The 12686-nt window shown below is 42.8% G+C and overlaps 1 protein-coding gene across 2 annotated transcripts in view; it reads right to left on the bottom strand.

Annotated features, from left to right (window-relative positions):
• PTPRB (protein tyrosine phosphatase, receptor type B) overlaps window positions 1–12686 on the bottom strand; it is a 121474-nt gene that overhangs the window by 31538 nt on the left and 77250 nt on the right. For both annotated transcript variants that reach the window (XM_005680175.3, XM_018047943.1), the window contains 5 exons: window positions 12067–12330; window positions 8372–8635; window positions 7159–7440; window positions 2566–2844; window positions 1892–2041 (listed from right to left, as the gene is read on the bottom strand). In XM_005680175.3, the coding sequence (XP_005680232.2) occupies window positions 1892–2041; window positions 2566–2844; window positions 7159–7440; window positions 8372–8635; window positions 12067–12330 (1239 nt within the window). The remainder of the gene's footprint in view (window positions 1–1891; window positions 2042–2565; window positions 2845–7158; window positions 7441–8371; window positions 8636–12066; window positions 12331–12686) is intronic.

Raw genomic sequence — 12686 nt, 5'->3', positions numbered from 1 at the left:
AGGTCTGAGGCCAGCGCAGTCGCCCTACATGCATGCTTCCTGCACCACGCCCAGTCTGATAACTACTCCTTGTCCTGCTCCGTGTCCTGCTCTGTTATCTTGAGTACAATTTAATCCTGGCTCAAATCTGGGCCCTTGTGCAGAACACTTCCCAGAACTCTTCTCCTGTCCACCCAGCTGCTGTGTGTTTTGGCAGGGCAAACTCGCTTTGATGTTGGCCAGAGGAAAGCATAATTAGGAAGAAAAATATTAATAGAGATTGGATCCCATGTACAGTGAACTTTAAGGAGTGATATGGTGGGGGTTCTTTGCGTCCGGGACTCTTGTTTGATAAAATTTGCTCAAGATGAGTGGCTCTTGGAAATATTATCTTGTTGGACATAGTTAAAAGGAAGGTTGCCTTGAGGGAGAGTATATATGCTATAAATGACATTTACGTGAGCCGGTTTGTTATCTTGGATCACCAGGGGAGCACAGCCCATCTCCACGGACATCAGTCGTTGAAACCCACCTGGCTGGAGAACACAAGGCTAAATTTTGGGGTGTTATTTTTTTTGGCTGCTGACATATTTAGGTAGCAAAACACTATCTTCATTGAAGCCTACTTAAATTTAAAATCTCTTCACAGTTCACCTATTTATCTCCAACTACTATGTGTGAGGAAATCTGGGATGCAACACTGACCCTTGAAATTATTGAATCAATTATGCATAACTGGCTTTAGTACAATTCAATAAAATATAAAAGTACATGTGTGCTGAATCACTTTAGTCATGTCTGACTCTCTGCAACCCTATGGACTGTAGCCCGCCCAGCTCCTCTGTTCATGGGATTCTCTAGACTGGAGTGGGTTGCCATGCCCTCCTCCAGGGGATCTTCCCAACCCAGGGATTGAACCCACGTCTCTTACATCTCCTGTATTGGCAGGTAAGTTCTTTACCACTAGTGCCAGCTGAGAAGCCCTAAAAGTACCTAGTGAGACAAAAATACCATTCAGCTCCAACATTTGTCATGGCAGGTTTAAACCTTCCCATTGCCCACCAATGAGTTAAGATAGTCAGGGATGCTCGAGAAACTCCAGTGCGGCATCTCAAACAATTATGAAAAATATATGACATGCAGGATATATTAATATCTTTCCAGACACAAACATCTGTTGTGGAGAAATAACACACAGGACCTCAGTGGCAAAAACAGATATGGACATGTGTGTCCCCAGATGCAAACAACTGAGGATGATCTGATAGATGCTGATGTCATAAGCACTAGAGCTCTTACTTGGTTGAATGGAATGTTATTATAAGAATCACCTAGAATTTGCCTGTTACATAAGAGTTAGGTAACACCGAATAATTTAGTAGACTAGATAATGAACCATATTGAAAATTCAGTAGAGAAAGGAGGGATGCTTTTCATGATCATTTTTTCCCTCTTTCAAGTGTTTGAGCATTTTTGTGAATTGGTGAGTGGTTTGGGAGTATATGATTGGTAGAGGTATTCGAGACAGGGAGTGGGGAAGACAGACAAAGCACGTTGCTGCTTAATGGCAGAATAATGGAGCTGAATGGGACTGAATGAGTAGTAAAGACTGACTGAGTCAGCAAACGCAATGCATTTCCAACAGTGCTGGCAACAGCAACAAGTAAATGATGGTTATTGTGATTATTGATATAGTTGCTATTATTACCCATTTAATAATTAAATCCTGCAAATAATAGGCTTCCAGTAGGATTTCTTTTTCTTGTTACATCTCACTGCAATCAGCAGAGATACAGTGAAATGATATAAAAATTAAGTTTTCTTCTTTTAAAAACTTGTCACAGAAGGAGCCCCCACAGCTGACTTTCAAGAAAGTAATCCTGTGTCTTGGAGTTAATTCATGATCACTTACCATCAGCCTCTCTCACCACCACTGTGAAGTATTTCACAGCTCCATTGGCGTCGCTGAACCAGCTGCAGTTGAAAGTAAAGTTGATGGAAGATTTGCTAATTAGCACATCCTTTTTATTCACACGAATATGTGGAGGTGGAGGAGGGGGGCCTGGAAGAAGGATGGGAAAGGAACCAAGAAGGGTCACAACTATGCTTTTGAATATAAAATATTAGTGAGATGAAGGTCTTCACTCACCTACATCAGGCTGCACGTGTGTGTGTGTGTGTGTGTGTGTGTGTGTGTCTCTAATGCTTGAAATCAAGGAAACCTCCTCCTCTCCTGAAGGGAAGCCGGCAGAGGAAGTGACTTGCCGGTGGCACATTAAACATAACGAAAGAGGCAGCTCCTCAGCAGGATTTCCTGGAGTTTTAGCATCAGATTGCTTAAAAGCTCTATTATGGCTCTTTCTACATCAGGCAAAGAGATGTATTTAAACACTAATTCATTCAGGTTCTTTAAGACCATTTAACTTGTTTGCTGCCAGGATGCTTTACACAGAGAAATGTTTATACTTTTCAGAGCCTTTTAGTCCTCTTCAAGTGACAAGAGGACTCGCTAATGTGGAAGTGAGCCACACACACGCGAACAAGGGTGACGGAAGCACAGAGGAAGGCACATCCAGGGACACTTACGGTCTATCATGGTGATGGTGCTGTCTTCAACCACCTCGCTGGTCATGCCGGCCGACTGCACCTTGATAGACACCAGGTACCTCTTATGAGGCACCAGCATCATGATGTTAAGCAGAGATTTTTCTTTCTCCAGCTTTCTGGAGAACTCAACCTCTTGAGTGTCCATTTTCCGGCACTCAATGCTGTACCCATCAAAGTCAGAATCGGGAGGGATCCAAGAACAGGCAATGGCTGTAGAGTTCTGAGGGCGGCAATGCAGGTTCTGTATCTTGTCTGGCTCTAAATAAAAGAGAGGGAGAGACACTTCACAACTCTGGGGGACACATTTTTAGTTCCTTTGACTCCAGCTAGCTCAGAGATCTAAATAAATAACTCTCGATCTTCATGTGAACAGCTTTTCATAGGTCTCCAAGGCAATTTCTGCCTACTAGGCCGCCTCACTTTGAGAAACAGTGAAAGTTAAAATGCTGTCCCTTTAGAAAAATCCACCAGGTGCCAATGTGATTGCAAACATAAATGTAAACAGGGACCCTGAAACCAAGTGTCAGATAGAAGGCAGGAGTCAGACAGAAGGTGGGGCCGAGTAGCCTAGAGGTTAACAGTGCAGCCTGATCTGTCTGAATTCAAATTCTCTTTATCGGCAATGCAATCCTGGGCAAGTGATTTAACATATCTGTGGCCCACCTGTAAAGTGGGGAAGTTAAGAATATCTACTTCTTGTGGTTGAGCTTCCCTCATGGCTCAGTGGTAAAGAATCTGCTTGCCAATGCAGGAGATGCGAGTTCAATGCCTGAGTCAGGAAGATCCTCTGGAGAAGGAAATGGCAACCCCTCCAGTATTCTTACTTGGGAAATCCCATGGATGGAGGAACCTGGTGAGCTACTGGCAGTAGGGTTGCAAAAGAGTCAGACGTGGCTTAGCAACTAAACAACAGACACTTCATGCGCTTGTTGGAATGACTCAATGAGTTGAAATGTGCACAGACACCTAGCACAGGGGCTTGCGTGGTAATTGCTCAATAAATTTCAGTTCTTTTTTAAAGGTTTATTCTATTTTGGGCTGCACTGGGTTTTCTTTGCTGTACACGGGCTTTCTCTACCTGAAGCAAGTGAGGGCTACTTTCTAGTTGTGCTGCACAGGCTTCTCTTTGTGGTGGCCTCTCTTGCACTGGGTCAGTAGTTACGGTGCACAGGCTTAGCTGCTCCACCTTGTGTGGGGTCTTCCCAGATCAGGGATCAAACCCATGTGCCCTGTGTTGGCAGGCGGACTTCCAACCACTGGACCACCAGGGAAGTCCAGAGGTTAGTTCTTCCAATAAGGACAGTAAGAAATGGCATTGCTGCCTTGCTACCTTCTGTGTCTGGCTTCTGTCCCTCTCTTCCATTTCTGCTTGCCCTTCCCCACTCACATGCCATACTCCAGGCACTGAAACCCCTGTGGTTCCCCGCATACACCAGACTCTTCCACGCCCCTGTTTCATGGCCCTGTGCGTACGGTCATTCACGTTCTTCTGCCTGACACAGTGCGTGACTCAGGGGGGACTTGAATTGCAGCTGATTTTATTTGTTCTTGTGAGGGACACACCCATAAAGAAAGATTCAGTCTGAAAGAAAACCAGTCATATGACTGTGCAGGTTAATAACCAAACTGTTATTAACAAAGGCTACCCCGTTATATAAGATCTTCTGGGAACTATGTGTAGACCTACTTGGCACTCCCACAGCCACACCCATTGCTCTGATTTGGAGGACAGCCCACCTTCTCCTGACCCCTAATTTGTTATAGAAGTTCTTGTCCTCAATAAACACACAGCATTGGTGTGCCACTGAATGAAGTCTTGTTTCATATCAGGGCCTATCTATTGATGCCTTTGAACTGTGGTGCTGGAGAAGACTCTTGAGAGACCCTCAGACAGCAAGGAGATCAACCAGTCAAACCTAAAGGAAATCAACTCTGCATATTCACTGATGCCGAAGCTCCAATACTTTGGCCACCTGATGCAAAGAGCTGACTCATTAGAAAAGACCCTGATGTCGGGAAATGTTGAGGGCAAGAGAAAGAGGCAGCAGAGGATGAGATGGTTAGACAGCATTACTGACTCAATGGATGTGAATCTGAGCAAACTCTGAGAGATAATGAAGGATAGAGGAGCTTAGCGTACTGCAGTCCACGGGATCACAAAGAGCTGGACACAGCTAAGCGACTGAGCAACAACAATCAGGGTCTACAGATGTGAGATGAGTCACCGCAGGTCAGATGAGGATGATTTAGGGGAAAAACAATCAAACCGAGAATTTTTCAGAATAGGGGAAGAATTGGCCTTTGAGGCAAACAATTTTGAACTCCCTTCAAACCAAGTCACAGCTGACATCTAAAGACATCTCTTTCAGCTTTGGAGAAAGTCTTTTAAAACATCCAGCCTAATCCATCATTCTGATAATTTACACAAAATATGGAAGTATATGGGAATTTGCTTCAATTTGATCTCTTCCTTCAGCTCCTTCTCTCTCCTTTTTACCTCTAAATCCTGCTTGTCTACCAAGACTCAGGTCAGGTCTCCATTTCACTAAGAAATGAGTATCTACTGCATACAAAGTGCCCTTCTAGGGTCTGTGAACAGTATAGAAATGAATAAGATATTAGCTGTAACCTCTCGGAAAGTGAGATGAATCCTAAACATAATACAAGGTAGAAACGAGATAGAGAAAAGGATGCTCTATGGAGTAAGAGACAACTTCCTGTTGCTGGCGTTAGTGCTGGGCAGGACTTAGCAAAGCCTTCCTGGTAGAGATGACACTTCACCAAGATACTGGGAAAGAGGCATTTTAGGCAGAGACAACCATGAACCCGGGCATCAAGGGTGGGTGGAGCCATACACAGTGTTTATCACGGCTGGAATGTTTTTGCAAGAAATAGGGCACTGGAAAGATTTTACATGAGAATTCTCAATGTCTGTTTTGTTTAATCCTCTGTTATCTTGGGTTTTCTGTTGCTGCTGCTGCTGCTGCTGCTAAGTCGCTTCAGTCGTGTCCGACTCTGTGTGACCCCAGAGATGGCAGCCCACCAGGCTCCCCCATTCCTGGGGTTCTCCAGGCAAGAATACTGGAGTGGGTTGCCATTTCCTTCTCCAATGCATGAAAGTGAAAAGTGAAAGTGAAGTCGCTCAGTCGTGTCTGAGCCCTAGCAACCCCATGGACTGCAGCCCACCAGGCTCCTCAGTCCATAGGATTTTCCAGGCAAGAGTACTGGAGTGGGGTGCCGTTGCCTTCTCCCCAGAGCCAAACCTAATCCTAACTAATGCAATCCTCAAAGTTCACTCTGCCATTCCCCATAAACCTCATTATCAAGTCCCTCTTGGTGTTGGTTGCTCTCCTCTTGAGGAAGCCCCATTTGGTAAATACCTCTCTTACATTCTAGCATCTAGGACCGGATATAACTCTCCAGATGTGATCTGACGAGCCCAGCCTCAACTGAGTTCTTAGACTGAACACCTGGGATTCAATTCCACAGCCTACAGTAAGTCACTGAAAACTCTTCCTGATCTTGCTATAAATGAAAAGTCTTAGTTCTTTTTCACATGTTTCTCTCAACACACAGGTATCTGATCCCAAACTACTTTTTGGATGAAATATAAAACACAAGTTAAAACTATTGTAGCATTAATGTTTGTTGAATTAACAAAATAGCTACTGGCTTAAATTTCTAATTTTCAGCTTTGTATTTTATCAATAACCAATAACTATCTGGCCTGATCTCTGAATCTACATTTACTGGGTATCATTGAGCAATAAATATTTGGATTGAGGTTCCTATACCAAAAACTTCTGTTTCTTTATTTGTGGTACTTATCTCAAAATGCCTTGGGGAAGAAACTGATATATATTTTATCACTGAGGTATTTTCATCCTTAGAATTTACAGCATTATGCTCTAACCAGTCCCTCTGCTTCTAGTTTGCCCCTTTCAATCCATTCTCTGTACCACCCCCACAGTGACTTTTATAAAATGCAAATCTATTATATCTCAGCCAAAAAGCCTTCAGTGGCTCCAATGGATTGAGGTTCAAAGTCATTACCATGGCTCACAAGACATTTCATGACCTGATTTTCCCAATCCTCACCTTTTATCTTCTGGTCAACTGAACTCCTTTCTATTTCTGTCTCCTGCCTGGTTTTAGAATCTTTTATTCTCTCTACCTGGAATATTCTTTACTTCTTTCCTCATCTCCACCTGCAAGTCTTACTCTTTCCTTAAGTTTTGATTTGGATGCTTCTCCTTCTAGGAAGTTCCCTTGTATTGGGTCAGATGTCTTTGCCGTGTGCTTTGCTAGGGCCAAATATTTCATCACACCCAAAATGTCTTTTTAATGATAGTACCTCCCACTGTGTTGTAAGCTCCATGAAGGCAGAGATGATTTCTTCTTGTTAAAGCTGAATAAATGAATAAGTCTATGTAGAACTTCTGTCTGAATTCAAATCTAACCAATTCCAGGTAAAAATGTGGATTTAAACCAATCCCCAATGCAATAAGATGTTGGAACACATACTTCCTCCCCATTTCATCTGAGAACCAAGAGTAGCAAAACATGTCATACTTGTCCTCACAGATCCAAAAATTGGTTTGCTGTAGGTTTTCCAGGAATCACCACTGACGGTCCGGACGCTAAATTGATAAGATCTCCCTGGACGAAGACCATGCACGATGCGTCCTTCTGATTTTCTGTTGCTGTAGGGGTTGAAGACTGTGACGGCATCTCTGGGGAACCACTGCAGCTCAAAGTCGTCATAGCCTGTCCAGTCTGGTGGGCCTTTCCAGGTGATGGCCAGTGATGTGTTTGTAACATCAGCAAATGACATAAGACTGGGAGGACTTGGGGCTATATGTGTGAGAAAGCGAAAAAATCATGCAATTATTTCTGCACCATACACAAATAAGATAGCTGAGTGACATCAGACATACTTTTAATGTACTTTGTAGGAAGAGGTAATATGATACCATAATAATAAAAGCTTCCATTTATAGTCTTTACTATGTGTAAGACATTGTCCTCAAATGTTTTATGTACATTTTGTTTAATTTTTATAATCAGTTTTTTTTTTTTTAACCAGGGTGCTATGGAGCATGAGTGTGCCCTGAATGGTTTATAAGTGTGAAAGTGAAGGCCAGAGTTAACAATTACATCCAATTGAGAGTTTTGATTCCAGGGTGGCACACAGATATCAATGCTATCTGTGTGTGCCCAAGAAATATTTAGAAAGCTCTGCTGGACTTCCCCGGTTATTAAGAATCCACCTGCCAATGCAGGTGGTTCAGTCCCTGGTCAGTAAAGATTCCACATGCTGAGAAGCAACTAAGCCCTGAAGCCGGTGGGTCCTAGAGTCAGTGCTCTGCAACAAGAGAAGCCCCCACAATGAGAAGCTGAGAAGTCTTCATACCACAACTAGAGAAAGCCTGAGTGCAGCAACAAAGACCTAGCACAGCCAAAAAAATAAACCATTGCTCATAGTAATTTGATGATGATATATATGACCATCCCCATTTTACAGATAAGAAAGCTGAGGCTTAGAGGTGCTCAGTGACCTGCCCAGGTTCACATAGCTAAGTTGGAGGAGCTATGTCAACTACCCAGCTGTTTTTTACCCAAAGTCTGTCTCCTTTATCCACTCTACCATAGACCCTTCCCAAGTTCGGGGCTGAGCACATAGCACATCGCTGATTTGATTTCTTATTAATAAGATCATAGTTAAAACATGCCTGTGGAAGCCACCTCCCGCCAGGGCTTGGCCACTGGTAACTGAGCTTCTTACCTGTTCTGCTCTCCCCCGTGGCCCTGTTGCTGAGATCTCCACTGTGAGTTATCACACACAGAGTATACTTCCTTCCGGGAACGAGGCCATGAAAACGCCACTCTGTCAGGTCCTTGTCTTTCCAGTTTTCCTTCTTTGTGCCATTGGGGTTATAGAGAATCAGTTCATAAAAGTCAAAGTCCCCAGGGGCTGGACTCCAGCTGAACCAGAGGCTGTCTGTCATGTTTTGATTGGATCCTCTGAGGTTACTCACAGTGGCTGGGACTTAAACAGAGGGAAAACCTTTACTGAAAACAAAACAGGCAGAAACAAAAGCATCTGGCCCCACAGATGAACATGTGAGCTATGCTGGGCGTATGGATGAGCAGCACCTATTGTAGAGTCAGATCTTGCTTCTGTTTCAGGTCACCTGAGTTTAAGAGCATGTGATCTAGAGACTTGGAACAAACTAAAATCAAATTAAAAAAAGCAAAATAGGAGATGACCTCTATTAATATATGCTTGTTACATGTCCTCTGATAAACATATAAAGTGAAATTTTTAGAAATGATTAATTAAGACAGGTCAAATAGGTTATAACTTAGCTTACCAAAACCCCTGAAAGTATTCATAAAAGGTTCCTGCCTCTTCCAGTCTGGCTCATCTTACTCACGGCCACCATCCCATAATACCCTTCTCTGGGCCACTTTACTTCCTCTCCATCCTCTTTTAGGCTTTCAGTTCTTTCTTCCCAAAAACCTATACTGACGGAACCTCAACTGGGAAAAGAAGTGTTGACAGTCATTTCTACCACAGTATAAGTTAGTCAGACTGGTACCTGTCCCATGGGTATGTAAGTTTCGTGATTCCTTGGAGAATGAAGACTGTTGTTCCTGTTTGGAGGAACTTTAAACATTAATGGGCAGATCAGGGACCATGTGCATAGGCAGATGGCCCTGAAAACAGTAACACCTAGGCAATTCTACTTATGGCTCATCTGCTGCTATTTAAAAAAAAATTCTTTCTTTATTTTCGGCTATGCTGGGTCTCTGTCGCTACACATGTACTTTCTCTGCAGTGCTTGAGCTTCTCATGGCGGCAACATCTCTTGTTGCAGGGCACCGGCTTGCGGGCTTCAGTAGCTGTGGTGCATGCGTTTAGTTGCCCCGTGGCATGTGGAATCTTCCCAAGCTAGGGACCGAACCTATGTCTTCTGCACGGGCAGGCTAACCACTGGACCACCAGGAAGTTCCTGCTGCTCTTTTCCATTCCCTCAGAAGACAGACTGAGAAATCCTGATGGGTGCCTAGAATGAGCTCTTCCCATGGTTCCTTCCACCTCGAGGTCTCAGCTGGAAGCCTTCTCTGTTTAAAGTGGTCTCTAAGTCTAGTCTTGCCAAGTCACTCTCCATCACAATGTACTGCATATTTCCTTCAGAGGATTGAAGGCATTCCAAAATCATCTTCCTTTAAAATCTGCCATCCTGCCCCTTCTCCCTCTTGGTAAGGAAGACCCCTATGAAGTCAGGGACTCATGTAAGTCTTGTCCGCTCTCCTAGTCCAGAAGTGAGCTCAGTGCCTGGCACACGAGTGCTCAAAAATGATTATCAATTGAGAATGAGAGTTGAACAGAAAAATGAGACAATAGACTCAAAAGAGGTGGCAAGAATACACAGAACTATATAAAAAAAGATCTTAATGACTCAGATAACCACAATGGTGTGATCACTCATCTAGAGCCAAACATCTTGGAATCATCACTATGAACAAAGCTGGTGGAAGTGATAGAATTCCAGCTGAGCTATTTCAAATCCTAAAAGATTTGCTGTGAAAGTGCTGCACTCAATATGTCAGCAAATTTGGAAGAAGCATCAGCGGCCACAGGACTGAAAAAGGTCAGTCTTCATTCCAATCCCCAAAAAGAGCAATGCCAAAGAATGTTCAATTGCACAATTGCACTCATTTCACATGCCAACAAAGTAATGCTCAAAATTCTCCAAGCTAGGCTTCAACAATATGTGAACCATGAACATCCAGATGTTCAAGCTGGATTTAGAAAAGGCAGAGGAACCAGAGATCAAATTGCCAACATCTACTGGATCATAGAAAAAGCAAGAGAATTCCAGAAAAACATCTACTTCTGCTTCATTGATTATGCTAAAGCCTTTGACTATGTGGATCATAACAAACTGTGTAAAATTCTTAAGGAGATGGGAATACCAGACAACCTTACCTGCCTCTGTGAAGCCCATATGCAGGTCAAGAAGCAATAGTTAGAACCAGACACGGGACAATGGACTGGTTACAAACTGGGAAAGGAGTATGTCAAGGCTGTATATTGTTACCTTGCTTATTTAACTTACATGCAGAGTACTTCATGTGAAATGCCAGGCTGGATGAAGCACAAGCTGGAATCAAGACTGCTGGGAGAAATATCAATAATCTCAGATATGCAGATGACACCACCCTTATGACAGAAAGTGAAGAGAAACTGAAGAGCCTCTTAATGAAGGTAAAAGAGGAGAGTGAAAAAGCTGGTTTAAAACTCTGCATTCAAAAAACTAAGATCTTGGCATCTAGTCCCATAACTTCATGGCAAATAGATGGGGAAACAGTGGAAACAGTGTCAGACTTTATTTTCTTGGGCTCCAAAACCACTGCAGATGATGACTGCCTCCATAAAATTAAAAGATGCTTGCTTCTTGGAATAAAAGCTGTGACAAACCTAGACAGCATATTAAAAAGACAAAGATCCATATAGTCAAAGCTATGGTTTTTCCAGTAGTCATATATGGATGTGAGTTGGACTATAAAGAAGGCTGAGCATGGAAGAATTGATGCTTTTGAACTGTGGTGTTAGAGAAGACACTTGAGAGTCCCTTGGACTGCAAGGAGATCAAACCGGTCAATCGTAAAAGAAATCAATCCTGAATATTTTTGGAAGGACTGATGCTGAAGCTGAAGCTCCAGTACTTTGACTACCTGATGCAAACAGCCAAGTCCTTAGAAAAGACTCTGATGCTGGGAAAGATTGAAGTAAGGAGGAGAAGGGGGATGACAGAGGATGAGATGGTTGGATGGCATCATCGACTCTATGGACATGAGTTTGAGCAAGCTATGGGAGATGGTGAAGGACAGGGAAGCCAGGTATGTTGCAGTTCATGGAGTTACAAAGAGTTGGACATGACTGAGCAACTGAACAACAACAATGGAGAAAGTAGATGCAGTTTCTTATGGGAAACCCAGAGATGCTTCTTTTGCATTTTCCTGGAACGCTTGTGTTCACTGCATCTAGTGCTGTGTTTCTGATTCACAGTGGTCATTGCTTTTTGTCCCATTTGTAGCTGCCCTCCTTCGCACTTGCTCTCCACTCCATCTATTTCTTGTACAAAGCTGAAAGGCACAGTTTGAATTGAACCCAATGTGTTATAACCCTCTTGTAGTGGTTTGCTGGCAAGTGGAGGAGCCAGATGCATTTTTCCAAAAACTCTAATGAGGTAAACACATGGTGGAAACAAAGCAGAAACAAATGCAGAAACTATTTTGACATATAAATCAAATGTCTGATTTAGGGTTAGAAATTTCATATAAATGTCACAAATTTCATATAAAGCTACACCCTGCGTAGAGTAGGAAACTAAAACCAAATCAAGGAAAAGCCAGTGAGCACTGTGACAATCTCCCTGCTGTTCATTACAGATTGAGTCCAGGTCTTACCTGTTCTCCCAAATATGAAAGACTCATTTGACAGCTCCCCACTGTGAGTTACAATCACCATTCTGTACATTCGACCTTGTAGCAAGTTCTGGAAGGAGAAGCTCTGGACTTGCGGGTCAACTTGAGCTCGATCCTTAAGAGTTCGATCTGGGTTGTACAGAAAGATGTTGTAGGAGTTGAGCTCCCCCTCTGAGGGGGTCCAGCTAAAGGACAGGTGTCGCGTGGAGTTCTCTGTGATCCTCAGATTGGTGACAGCTGCTGGGACTAGAAAAATCAGGAAGCAAAAGAGTGAGACTGAGTTTTGGCACATTTCTGACACAGCCCCAGATTGATGTCTGGATGGCCACACTCCAACAAGAAGCTCAAAACATGTGGTCCCTTCTTTTGAAAGTACCTGACTTCATGGAGACTCCAAAGCAAATAAATCTGAATATTGTGAATTATTGATGCTGGAACTGTTCATGTTAAAAAACAAAACTTCAAGAGAACAGAAAAAAAATACTGATGGAATACTATATTCAAAGACATTTTTAAATATTTGTATTTATATAAATATATATTTATAATATAATTATATAATATAATTTAAATATATTTAAAATATATTTATATATTTTATA

This window comes from Capra hircus, chromosome 5 (assembly GCF_001704415.2).
Source record: "Capra hircus breed San Clemente chromosome 5, ASM170441v1, whole genome shotgun sequence".
NCBI classification, from domain to species: domain Eukaryota; kingdom Metazoa; phylum Chordata; class Mammalia; order Artiodactyla; family Bovidae; genus Capra; species Capra hircus.
This window is presented reverse-complemented; position numbering and strand designations above follow the sequence as displayed.